Source organism: Scylla paramamosain, chromosome 19 (assembly GCF_035594125.1).
Source record: "Scylla paramamosain isolate STU-SP2022 chromosome 19, ASM3559412v1, whole genome shotgun sequence".
NCBI classification, from domain to species: Eukaryota; Metazoa; Arthropoda; class Malacostraca; order Decapoda; family Portunidae; genus Scylla; species Scylla paramamosain.
This window is the reverse complement of record NC_087169.1, coordinates 22,315,982-22,328,641: the sequence shown is the minus strand read 5'-3', so window position 1 is coordinate 22,328,641 and position 12,660 is coordinate 22,315,982. Positions and strand designations below refer to the sequence as shown.

At 48.7% G+C, this 12,660-nt stretch overlaps 2 protein-coding genes across 5 annotated transcripts in view; one reads left to right on the top strand and one right to left on the bottom strand.

Annotated features, from left to right (window-relative positions):
- The window catches only part of LOC135109501 (uncharacterized), a 28,825-nt gene that overhangs the window by 13,098 nt on the left and 3,067 nt on the right, over nucleotides 1–12,660 (top strand). The window contains exons 8-20 of the mRNA XM_064020881.1: nucleotides 364–470; nucleotides 1,996–2,130; nucleotides 3,231–3,311; nucleotides 3,407–3,605; nucleotides 3,691–5,558; nucleotides 6,059–6,457; nucleotides 6,693–6,994; nucleotides 7,501–7,707; nucleotides 8,109–8,232; nucleotides 9,396–9,506; nucleotides 10,529–10,741; nucleotides 11,186–11,386; nucleotides 11,737–11,849. Of these exons, the coding sequence (XP_063876951.1) occupies nucleotides 364–470; nucleotides 1,996–2,130; nucleotides 3,231–3,311; nucleotides 3,407–3,605; nucleotides 3,691–5,558; nucleotides 6,059–6,457; nucleotides 6,693–6,994; nucleotides 7,501–7,707; nucleotides 8,109–8,232; nucleotides 9,396–9,506; nucleotides 10,529–10,741; nucleotides 11,186–11,386; nucleotides 11,737–11,849 (4,060 nt within the window). The remainder of the gene's footprint in view (nucleotides 1–363; nucleotides 471–1,995; nucleotides 2,131–3,230; nucleotides 3,312–3,406; nucleotides 3,606–3,690; nucleotides 5,559–6,058; nucleotides 6,458–6,692; nucleotides 6,995–7,500; nucleotides 7,708–8,108; nucleotides 8,233–9,395; nucleotides 9,507–10,528; nucleotides 10,742–11,185; nucleotides 11,387–11,736; nucleotides 11,850–12,660) is intronic.
- LOC135109922 (nascent polypeptide-associated complex subunit alpha, muscle-specific form-like) overlaps nucleotides 8,602–12,660 on the bottom strand; it is a 69,980-nt gene continuing 65,921 nt past the window's right edge. For all 4 annotated transcript variants that reach the window (XM_064021818.1, XM_064021819.1, XM_064021821.1 and 1 more), the window contains one exon: nucleotides 8,602–11,467. The gene's annotated coding sequence lies outside the window, so the exon portion shown is untranslated. The remainder of the gene's footprint in view (nucleotides 11,468–12,660) is intronic.

The following is a 12,660-nucleotide window of genomic DNA, read 5'->3' as shown; positions in this document are numbered from 1 at the left end:
AACAGATACAGACAGACAGTTTGATAGATAGATAAACAGACACATAGATAGATAGATAGATAGATAGACAGATAAAATAGATAGATGAACAGACAGGCAAATAAATAGATAGATGGACAGACAGACAGATGGACAGATGGATACGCATACACTGACACACACACACACACACACACACACACACACACACGACAACAACAACAACAACAACAACAGATACCAGACAAAACAGACAGACAGACAGACAGACAGATAGAGAGAAAATAGCAGTTACCAACACTATCATAAAAAAAAAACATAAAAAATAATAATAAACTTAACCTCCCCTTGTGTGTGTGTGTGTGTGTGTGTGTGTGTGTACAGCCGTGGAGGACTGGCCAGCCGTGAGTCGCCTCCGCACCTCCTCCACCTCCTCCCTGCCGCCGCCACCCGTGCCCCCTCCGCCCGCCGACGTGGGTCATATTCAGCAGGTAAGAGGTCATGTCAGGTTAGGTCAAGTCAGGTTAGATCACGTCAAGTTAGGTTAGGTTAAGTCAGTTATTGATTTTGTTTGTTTGTTTGTTTGTTTTTTCATTATGTATTTTTGTTTTATATTATTAAAAAAAGTTATTTTTCTTATTTACGTATTCATTTATTTATTAATTTTTATTTTTATTCAATGATTAAAAACTAGTGTTGATTTTCTTATTATCTATTTTTTATCTATTTATTCTATAAAGCTAAAAAAACTACCGATAATTTTCCTACATATATTTTTTTTCATATAGATATAGATATAGATATAGATAGATATATTCAATTATCTCTTTATTTGTATTTTTGCTTTTATATCGTAACTTAAAGAAAACTTATCATTTATCATCATTCTTTTGTTTAACTTTTTTCTTTCTTATTATTATTAACATATATATATATATATATTTTTCCCGTGTACCAAGTTGATTTGCTTTGTTTTCATATGTTTGTATGTTTCTGTTCTCTTTGTTGTCTAATATTTTTGTGTTTCGTCTTTTGTTTTTGTGTGTTTTGTCTTTTGTTTCCGTTTATTCTGTTGTTTCGTTCACTGATTCCATTTGTGCGTTCGTGTGTCGGTTCCTCTGTTCGGCCTTGTGGGGTGTGTTTTGATTTTATAGCAACGGAAATTCTCTCTCTCTCTCTCTCTCTCTCTCTCTCTGAAGCGATTAATTTACTTTCGAATCTCACTTCACTGGTTCGGTTCCACGTCTGTTATGAAGCAAGAGTGAATGACTGAACGAACTAACGAAGGAGAAACAGATAGATAGATAGACAGACAGATAGACAGATACATAGATAGATAGATAGATAGATAGACACAGAAGAGGCAAAATATAAAAAGGACTTATTGCATCGTTAACCCAAAATGAACGCTTGAACAAACTAACGAACAAGGAATAGAGATAGACACGAAGGACAGACAAAAGTGAACGACTAATCTAACCAGAAGAGAGAGAGAGAGAGAGAGAGAGAGAGATAGGTAGTTTAGCGACATAGGAGAGACCAAAACAGAGATTACTGCATGGTTAATCTATAAGTGAACGATTAAAGGAAGTAACGGAGAAGAAACAGACAGATAGAGACACAGGAGAGACAAAAAGAGAGATTATATTAGTGGTTAACAAACTAACGAAGTAGAGGAAAAAGATGAAGACACATGAGAAGAAGAGAGTTCATTGCATTGATGAACTTTCGAGCGAAGAAGAGAGAGACAGACAGATAGATGGACAGACAGACAAAATAGAGGCCAAAAGAAACTTAATTGCATCGGTAAACAAACTAACGAAGAAGGAATATAATAGAAAAGATAGGGGAGATACAAACTAACTAAGAAATGAACATAGATATACATTGAAGAGCCACGAAAAAAGCTTATTGCATCGATAACTCAAGACCCATTGCTGCTTCTAACGCCTTCTTAACCCTGTGCTGTGGCTGTTGCTGTTGCTGTGGCTGTGCTGTGCTGTGCTGTGCTGTTAGGGCGGCACTGGGCGGCTGGCGGACACTCTAGCCGCCCTCAATGCCGCCCGGGGATGCTTCACGCCCATCTGCCCGGAATTCGACACCCTCAGCGTGGCCTCAGGGATGTCAGGGGTCAGCACCACCACCCTGCAGGTATGACCCCCCCCCCACCCTAACTGTGACCTCCACCATTTGAACGTGTCTCACCTCTGAACTTCCTCCATGACCATTAAATTTGATCCTGACCTTTGAATTTCCTCTCTGACCCCTTTAAGTTTTATCTTGACATCCCTAAACGTGACCCTGACCTCTGAACTATCTCCTGACCCCTTAACATTAATCCAGATCCTTAACCTTGATCCCTTAGCCTTGTCCCTGACCCCTCTACTATGACCCTAGCCCCTTAAACCTGCCCCTGACTTCTTAACATTGACCCCAACCCCTTATTCTCTTCCCTGATCTTGTCTCTGGCCCTTAATTTTGCCCTCGACTTATTAATCTTGTTCCTGACCCATTAAACTTGTCTCTGGCTCCCTTTCTTTTGATCCTACTCCTTACCTTTGACCCTGATCCCTAAATCTTGACCCCTACCTTTTTAGTTTTGTCATTGACCCCTTAATTTTGACCGTCGCCCCCTAATCTTGTGCTCGAGACTTTAATATTTGAGCCCAGACTCTCTAATGTCCCCAGCAGCGTCTAAAAATTAATCACTGGTTGGTTCCGTTCATATCTTCATTCTTAGAGCTTTATGACCACCTTGCTTGTGTAGTAACTTAATACGTACTTATCTTCCGCTACACGTAACTACAGTACTACTATTTGCATCCCGTAACTGCACCCCGTTGTCACCCCCTCTCCTCAGTGTCCTCTCACCGCTGCTGCTCTCACGTGGCTGGCTTGAACCGCCCTCCAGATTAAACCATTCTAACGTTCATGGAGTTACTGTGAGGTTTGTCTGTCATGTAGTGTCTCCACGTGGTGTGTGGGAGCTGTACTGATAGCGTCACAGTGCTGGGTCTTGTTCGGGTGCTGGCAAATAAAGAATCGAGTGGCCAGGGGAAGGATTTGTAGTTCCCGCGCCACGCTTCATGTCTGTTCGAGGCTTCATTGAGGTGCTCGTGATTCCCTCTCCGGTGAGTCGCTCCCTCCCAGAGCTGCCGCCTCCGCCACTGTCACGTAAGCAGGGCGTGGTGGTGGCGGTGGTGGCGGTATAGGCCCGGCCCAGCCTCCTGAGCCAGCTATTCTCCCTACAGTCGATCCGGGACCAGATGGCCACCAGCCTGGCGCGCCTCAAGGAGCTGGAGGAGGAGGTGAAGCAGATCCCCGTGCTGCAGGTGTGTGTGTGTGTGAGTGTGTTTGTGTGTTTGTCTATATACCATGGCGGGTGTGGGGTGGGTGTGGCGTGACGCGTACCTGTCGGTGCCGCCAGGTTAAGGTGAACGTGCTGAAGGAGGAGAAGAAGCTGCTGCTGGACCAGGTGCGGGGGCTGGCCCGTGGGGAGGACCGGCCCCCCCTTCTGCTGCCCCCCAGCCTGGAGGGTGACCTCACGGACCTGTCTGAGGACGAGCTGGAGACGCGCCTTGCCTCGCTGCGATCAGGCCCCGCGCGCCGCCGCCGCAGCGAGTCCCGTGAGTATGCCTCCCCGTGTTTCTCCACAGTGCGTGACACCTTCCCCCTGCCTGCCCCACACTGACCCCTCCCTTCCCCCCGCAGCCCTGAGGGTGAACCTGGAGGAGTTCAAGTCGTACCGGCGGGCGCGGCGCGGGTCGCTGTCTGAAGGGTCCGAGGCGGAGAGCGTGGCGGGGGACGACTTCCCTCTGCGCATCACGGAGCCCCAGGACCCCCAGCGCCGCCCCGTCCCGCCCCGCCGCCTGGGGCACGAACCAGCCTACAGCCTGCCGGGCACGCCTCTCATGGGCCGCAGGAAGTCACGGGACGCCGCCACCAGCTGCCGCGTGCTGACGCGTGACGTGGGAGTGACGCACGTGGGCGCCAGGACGCGCTCCGTGGGCCTGATGGCCTCCAGCGAGGCGGAGCCCTGCGCTGAGTGTGAAGAGCGCGGCCACCGGAGCTTCCAGGACAAGGGCGTGGCCACCGAGCCGCAGGAGGACAGCCGGCGGCGCTTGAGCGTGAAGAGCGTGTCCACGGAGAGCATCGGGCCCGAGGAGGCGGAGCAGGAGGGCGCTACCTCCAAGAACTCCTTCCTGGCCAAGCTGGGCCGCAAGTCAGCCATCATCAGCCGCCTGTCCGAGCCGCAGCTGGTGCCGCCCACCCTCACCTTCGACAATTCCACCAACACGGAGCCCGTGGTGCGGCGCGACCAGGCGTGTGGCACCAGCCTGTCCGGGGCGCGCCTGTATACTCCCGCGGATCTCGCCCAGCACGTGGCGCGCGCCAAGGAGGAGTGGGAGGGCGCCGAGCGAGCCAGGCAGCAGCTGGCACGCTCCTCGCGGCCCCTCACACTGGACTGCGGCACGCAGGCCGTCCTGGACCTGCCTGCGCCTCCCAAGACCACCTTCAGGCCCCTCATGCAGAGCGTGGGCAGCCAGGCACAGCCCCGCGGCGTGGACGTGGGCGTGGGTGCCGCAAGGATCACCGACGACCCCTGCCCGCGCTGTTCAGGCCTCAGGACGCGCTCCGTGGCCTGCGGCTCCTCCGTGCCCCAGGCGGCGCCCGCGCCCACCACGCCCTCCGTCAGGACCCGCAGCGTGGCGAGCGGCGAACTGGCGCTGCACGATCCCTGCTGCCCAGACCGCCCCGCCCCGCCCCGCCGCTCTGTGGGCTGCGGCCTGGACCGCATCACGGACCGCCTGTGTGACCGCTGTGACAACCTACGTGTGCGCTCCGTGGGCGTGGGCACTCCGCCGCCTCCGCCCACCCCCGTCCCCCCACCACCTGTTGAAAAACCCAAGCCTCCAGTCACACACTCCACCTACACCCAGACCCGCCCGCCCTCCACCCGCACCGCCTCCGTCAACACTGCGCCACTGCCCATCAAGAAGGAGGAGGCCGCCCCGCCCAGCCCCGCCGGCACGCCCGAGGTGGAGCGGCGGGCTTTCGGCAGCTCCGGGGTGCGGGTGTGTGACAAATGCCACGAGGCCATCACATCCGTGGCCAAAGACATCGTGGGCACTAGCGGCTCCACCTCCTTGCCGCCCCTGCCTCCACCCGCCTCAAAGATCCCCCGCCTGGTGGACATCACCAAGGTGGAGCCACGCCTGGACCCGCCCCGGCCTGACTCCCGGGCCAGCGATGGGAGCCACCCGGACACCCAGCCTGCCAGCCTCACCAACCAGCCTGAGGCACGGCCCTCCATGGTGCCGCAGCGCTCTGGCCTTACGCCGCCCAGGACACTGAGGACTGAACCGGCCTTCACACAGACACAGAGCTCCATCACCTCCACCTCCGCCTCCTCCAGGGTCACCACAGAGGCCAAGGTGACAGCAGCAGCTGTGCCCAAGATTCAGGTCACCCGGGTGAACCAGACGCTGCCAGAACCTACTGTGAAGGAACCCCCCACCACCACCACTGCCACCGCCACAGCTACAGCTGCCACCACTGCGCAGGAGTCAGCCACACAGGTGAGTTACTGATCACCTGGTTTGTTATCTCCTCTTACTCCTTGTCCTGCTCTCTCCTCTTCCTCCTCCCCCCTCCTCTTTCCTCTCATCATCTCTACTTCACCTTTTTCCTTACTCCTCTATTCTTCTCTCTTCCACCTCTCTTCTACTACTCCTCCTCCTCTCATCTCCTCTCCTCCATCTCTCTTCTTTTCCACCTCTCTTCTCTTCTCCTCCTCCTCCATCTCTCTTTTCTTTTCCACCTCTCTTCTCTTCTCTTCTCTTCTCCTCCTGCTGCTGCTTGATACACACTTGTCACCCTGTGTGATGGCCACTTCCCGGGCAGGCTATCATATCTTGTTATCTAATCAGGGTCACTTGATCAGCCTTCTTCAGTGTGCTGTGCCAGTGGTCACCTTATCTTGGTCGCCTTGGGACACTGCTTGAAGGGCTGGCAGTACTGGTGATGACAGTGCGAGGTCAGGCAGGCACGCAGGCAGGGCACAGTAGTAGCAGGATAGGAGGTGCTTGCCATGGGATGCAGCCCTAGCAAAGAGGAACTGCAGTGTGAAGTGAGACTCAATGACCTAAAGACACGTGACCCCCTCCTTGGGTCAGCTCAGGTCAACGGGTCAGGTATCAGAGCAAAGGTGAAGGCAGCCAGTGACCTGACCCTCAGCCAGACCCAGCATGTGCATCGCCTTGGCTCCATGACTATCTTTGAGAACCCCTTTGACCCCATCAATGGGTGCACCCTGGAGGACCTTGTGCTGCTGGAGTCCTGCCAAGCGAATGAGGAGCCAGAGACGCCTGACTTGAGGGATGTGGACGTGCTAGTGAGGGAGATGTTGATACCTGGCTGGGGGCAGGATGAGGGGGACAGTGAGGGAGAGGAGGAAGAGGAGGAAGAGGATGAAAGAGTAAGCTGACCTCTTTCACTGCATTTTTCCAGTCGTATTTTGTGTTGTTTCTGTGACGTTTGATGTGAAATAGGACCAGAACATTTAGGGAGCACAAATAACACCATCAGAACAGCAACACTCCAAGCCTAGTGATGTTTAATAACCTCAAAACTATACAAGTAATAAAGATTTCAGGGTTTCTCTCACTGTAGGATCCAGGATATTGGTAATATAATCCGGTCTTTCTCTCCAGGGTAAGCGAGCAGCATACACCCGCCAGGACACCTACACAAAGTCCTCGGAGGGTATTGTCAACCTGGGCTTCGAAGATCACAAACCAGCAGGACAGAAGCAGGCAGCGTCAGTTGGGACCTCCACCCAAGCCTCCACCCAGGCCTCCACCCAGGCCTCCATCCTTACCACCATCACAGAAAGCAGCAAGAAGTCTCTCACCACATCCACTACCACTACTACCACATCATCCACTACTACTGCTGCCACTAAGACACAGAAGCAAAAGACAGACACAAAGGAGGAGAACACCAGCAGGAAGACGTGAGTGTTGAACAAGAAGCGTGTTTAAACTTCTACTTCAGTTGTGCCATTTGTAGTGATGCAGTGATAGATAGTTGAGGAGCGGCCTTGTGTAGGTCACCTGGTCATTTGCAGTGGTTGTATTTTCTTGTGTTCTTGTAGTATTTGTTTTACACTTGCATCCTGACCGTAAGACACAGTGGTTTCTCTCTCTCATACTTCTCTTGCATTCAAAGCTTAGAGTAATGCAGCTTATGAGTCCTTCGACGTTGCAGACACACTGGTTCAGTTCAGTATTACCTTTATGATAGATTTGAAAGAAGAGTCACATGGATATCCTAGCATCAACCTGACAATGAGGAGAGTCACATGTAGGCAAATATTAGCATCAAAATGACAGAAAGACGACAGTCACACGTAAGAGAAGAGGACTGTCACACACCACCAAAATAACCATGTCAAGTCTAGATAAAATACTGCTCTTTTCCCACTAGAACCACTGTTGTATATTAGTTTGCTGTGCACAGGAGTGAGAGTGAGGCGGCAGTGGCGGCGGCTGTGATCCAGGGCAAGGGCAGCGAGGCGAGTGAGTCCTCCGGTGATGAGAGTGAGAGTGAGGACGAGGGTGGGTCAGTCATCGATGGGGCGTCCCTCCTCTCCCAGCTTGGCGGTGGCTCCACCTACCGCAGTGACTCCTCCATCTTCACTGCTGCCAGCGAGACCAGCAGGAAGAAGTGAGTCCTTGTCATTAGCAAGTATTAAGTCATAACTGTACCAAGCCATTTCATTCATATGTTTAGGTCACTTATCTTCAGTCTGGACAAAGAGGATGTAGGCTGATTGATGCCAGCAGGAAGTGAAGGATACTGTGAATTATCTGAAAATTGTACAAAGATTATATAAACTGATTGATGCATGCAAAAGGAAGTGATTCTGCCACCAACAAGTGAAGGAAAATGCTTTAAGCCAAAACTGTACCAAATAATTGATGCTCAAGTGAAGTTTCTTCGGTTAGACAAGGATATTAACCCAACTCCTTCTCCAGTTAGTTTTGCTGAATAATCTTTAACCTTCCCTGGTGCATTAAGTGAATTACCTTACAATTTTAGAGGACACAGCTTGACTCCTTCCCCAGAGCTGTGCCGTCCAGGGAGATGAAGGCGGCTCTCAAGGTGCTCAACGACTCCATTGGCAAGCCAGTGCGGTCCGGCCAGCAGCTCACCAATGCACTCAACATTGTGCAGCGGGAGTGGCTCAAGGTGAGGGAGAAGGAAACTTTATTATGGCACCTGGAGATTAACGTAATGTACCTCAACAGTACAGGTGGTCTGTGGTCACGGTGGCTCTGGTAGGAAAGAAATTGTGTGTGTGTGTGTGTGTGTGTGTGTGTGTACTTTTCCAAGCCAAGTTTAATTTTATGAAGCTTGGTCCCATTATTTCTGAGTCTGTCTTTATCTGTCTCCTCCTCCTCTCAAGTGATGGTAAAAAAACAAGTCAGTATAAAGGAAAGAAGACTATCCTTTCTTTCTCTTAGGTGATAGTAAAAGCAGATTAGTAACTTAGAGAGGAGATGAGTCTATCTATCCCCTCCTCTCTCTCTCTCTTGGGTGACAGTAAAAGCACAAATGTACATGTAGCACATCTTTATTTGTACATACTGTCTGTATGTATGTATGTTGCTCTTACTGAAAAGTACAATATTGGTAGGAAATATTAGCACATATCTACAGTGTTCATGAATAGATACATCAGATCCACTTGTCTTTCCTCTAAATCTATGTATATGGAATTGTTGCTGCATGAAAGAGTTACCCTCTCAAGGCAGCCAACTGTGATAACTTAACAATTCTCTTGGATTTAAAATTGTTCCCTTAATTAACGCATCTCTTGTGTATGTAAAATATATGAATAGCAGTATTTTTTTCATCATATAGTTAAAGAACTGCAAATATCCTTTATCACACTTAGAGGGAAATTGTATTAGACTTCACATGAGCATAGTGGAGCATGGGAGAGGATGATGGTAACAGTACACATTACTGAACCAGGAGAGCTGAGGTAAAAAGTAAAAAAAATATTCATGAAAACTAATATGGAGAAATGTGTACAGTATAAAATAATGAAGAGAGATCCGCAACATACCAGCGCCTTAGAGCAGTGACGATAATGGTACACAACACACAACCATGATTGCTGAAATTATGAAGTGGGAAAATTAAACGTGAAAGACTGATACGCAAGGATAACCAGAAGAAAGTAATGAAAAACAGTATACAGCATTTTAACTCACCAATTGGCACTTAGAGAACGGATAACAGAACCAAGTCAGCCAAGTTTAAAGCAGGAAGTTATTCATGAAAACTATAGAGCACCCAGTGTAAATGAATGACAAAAAAGTGTTTTAAGTCAATGGGCACTTCAGGTCTCCAGCCAGAAGGACGCTGACCCCCACGCTGTGGAGGATTACATGGACGCCTTTGAGGACTACTCCAAGAACCTCCTGCAGAAGGTGGTGAACCTGGCCGACGTGAATGTACGTATACTGTGCTGGTGGGTGGTTTAGTCATGGTCAGTAGAGTAATGTAATGCACTGTTTGTTTACTTAGTGTTGTGATGTTAATAATAGTAGAAGTAGTTATAGTGATACTGTAGTTACTTGTCTTCTGATGTCAGTTTTGTAAGTAGTACTTTAGTTCATTGCATGTTGCCAAATACCAAAGAAAATAACCCACTTTTTCTGTCTTACACACATTCATGCTCTTTCTTTACTTCAGTATCTATGTACCTGACCTCACACAGACCTGTACCTGTCTAAGTACCACCAATCTTGTACTGGGCGGCACAGACACAACACACAGCATGGACACTATGTACTATTCCCTCCAGTATTTCTGTAGAGATTGACAAATGAATTTCCTCAAATATATAACTTTCAGCTGCCTTTCTAATTAATGTGTCTGTTACACACAAACACTTGAGTATTAGTGGCTATTCAATGCCTCATCAATTAACACTTGCAATAGACTAAATAATGAAAACCTCCTTTGTGTCATATCACAATCCACTTATCACTTACCTAATGCCTCATCATTTATGAATATCACAAACTACATTATGTCCTCCATCAGTACCTCACCATTTAACTCCTTCAGTAGACTGCTAAGAGTGAAAACATTCCTTGTATCATTTACTATCCCACAAGACTATCGTCTCATCATGTATTAGTAACACAAACCTGTCATGTCAACACCCATCAAAGTATCCTCTATCTCACTCAATACACTGCCAATAGTGACAACACCCTCTCCATCATGTCACAATGCACTTATAACTATTACAGACCTAACATGTCATCATCCATCAATTTCATCACCCAACACTTCCAACGGACAGCTAATAGTGATAATTTCTACCATCACCACTATTACGGATCTAACACGTCAATCATTCATCAAAACCACAGCTTGTATCATCAATCATTGCCTCTTCCAGCTTAGAATGGCAACACCCTTTCCTATCATATCACAACCAGATCTAATGTGTCATCCTCCGTAGGGCAACACCGCCATGCACTACGCCGTGTCTCATGGTAACTTTGACGTGGTGTCTGTGCTGCTCGACTCAAAGGTGTGCAATGTAAACCAGCAGAACAAAGCAGGCTACACAGCCACCATGCTGGTCTCCCTGGCACAGATCAGATCCCAAACCCATGCCAGTGTGGTGCAGCGCCTCTTCCAGCTTGGCGACCTCAACATCAAGGCCAGCCAGGTGAGGGGAGGATGGGTGTCAGGGATTACAAGTGGAGGGACTGGGAGGTGAAGGTGAAAGAAATGAATAATGAGGTTTGGGAAGGTTAGATGGATGAGGACAGGTGATGAGAGAAACTATGAAGATGCAGTAGGTGAAGTTTGGAGCAGGTTAGTTGGTTAAAGAGGACAGGTACTGATGAAAAACTATGGGGAGTAAGGTGTTCAGGGAGAGACAAGGGAAGAAACTATGGTAGCTTGGAGAGGGAAGATGTTGGTGAAGAATGAAGGACTACAGACACATGCTTTGAGAGACAGAGCAGAAAGGTCGGATGGACTAGGAGAAAGATGGGAGCGAGTATAAACATGTAGCAGGTATGAGGTTAAGATCAATAAGGTACAAGGTTTTAAAGTACCATAAAGTAAGGTAAGATCCACACAGCTATAATCCCTCCCTTCTCTCCAGCATGGGCAGACGGCACTGATGCTGGCAGTGTCCCATGGCCGCCTGGACATGGTGCAGATGCTGGTGGCGGCCGGGGCGGAGATCAACATTCAGGATGATGATGGCTCCACGGCCCTCATGTGTGCCGCTGAACATGGACACCTGGCCATTGTCAAGTTCCTCCTGGCCCAGCCCGACACAGACCCAACACTGATGGACAATGTAAGGCTGGCCGGGTGCTGGGATTGACTAACGGAGCCCTGGACTTGAGTTTAGGTTGTGAGAAGACTGTTCTTGCTTGATCTGTTAAAAGGAAAGAAGAGAAATTTAAGTATGTTTTAGAATGATTAACTAGAGTATATGAAAAGTTTACCTTCTCCATTAGTAGTATTTGTGAAATTATTTACTTTCCTCTTATGAAGGTGGCTCATTAATTATTATTTCATGCTCTATACACTCTTTCACACCTGCTTTACTTATTCACATGCACACATCACCTCTCCCTCTTCCCCGCTATCACACAGCCACAGTTGGTTTAAATACCTAACTCTCCCTGTCCCTTTCCTCCCCAGGACGGCAGCACAGCCCTCACCATCGCAGTGGAGGCTGGGCATAGGGACGTTGGGGTGCTGCTCTACAAGCACCTCAACCTGTCCCGCGGCTCCTCCCCGTACTCCTCAGTAAGGTGAGTGAGTGAGCCGCCCACCCCTCCCTGCTGCTGCCAGGAATCTCAGCAGTGGATCCCCTGTGTCATGTGCTCGTGTTATGTTGTCCTGTCCACACGACTCTGCCACTAATCTGACTCATCAGGTCACAATGAGTGCATGACTCAATGTTCATCGCCCAGCTTCCTATGTGACTTATCAACACGTTTCTCTTCTGTGATGGTGATAACCTTTTAACATGTTTCTCTTGTGAACGTTTTAACATGTTTCTCTTGTGATGGTACAATGTAGACGTCTTACTTCTTTCATAGTGCAAAGATTTAACATTATAGTATAAAATTTAACAAATGTTTTTCTTCTGTGATGATACAGTGTGTCTTAAGAACTAACAGTGCAAAGATCTAACATACTTATTATAAGGTAACTAAATCATGTTTTTGTACAAATTTTATACTTGGTGCAGTTATACAAGTCAATAAATAGTGTAAAGACAGGCAGACTTACTGTACCTTCCACCTCAGTGCCTTGCAAAGTACAGTTCTAACTTCTTTTCATCTGAGAGAAGCACAGTAACAGTTCCCTCAGATAACTTTTCAAAATACAGTCCTAGCTCTTTATTTCTGAATGGAAGGACAATAACAGTTTGTGAGGTAGCCTTGTCAAATCCCAACACAATGCCTTAGCTAACACAGGGCAGGAATGAACAGGGGTGAAGTCAAGGGGCGACAGTACACGGGATCTGGGTGGGCAGGTTGGACAGGCTGGGTGTGGGCTGGGTCCCTCCCTCACCACCGGACTAACCAGTTACCCCTCAACTGCATAACAAGTGTC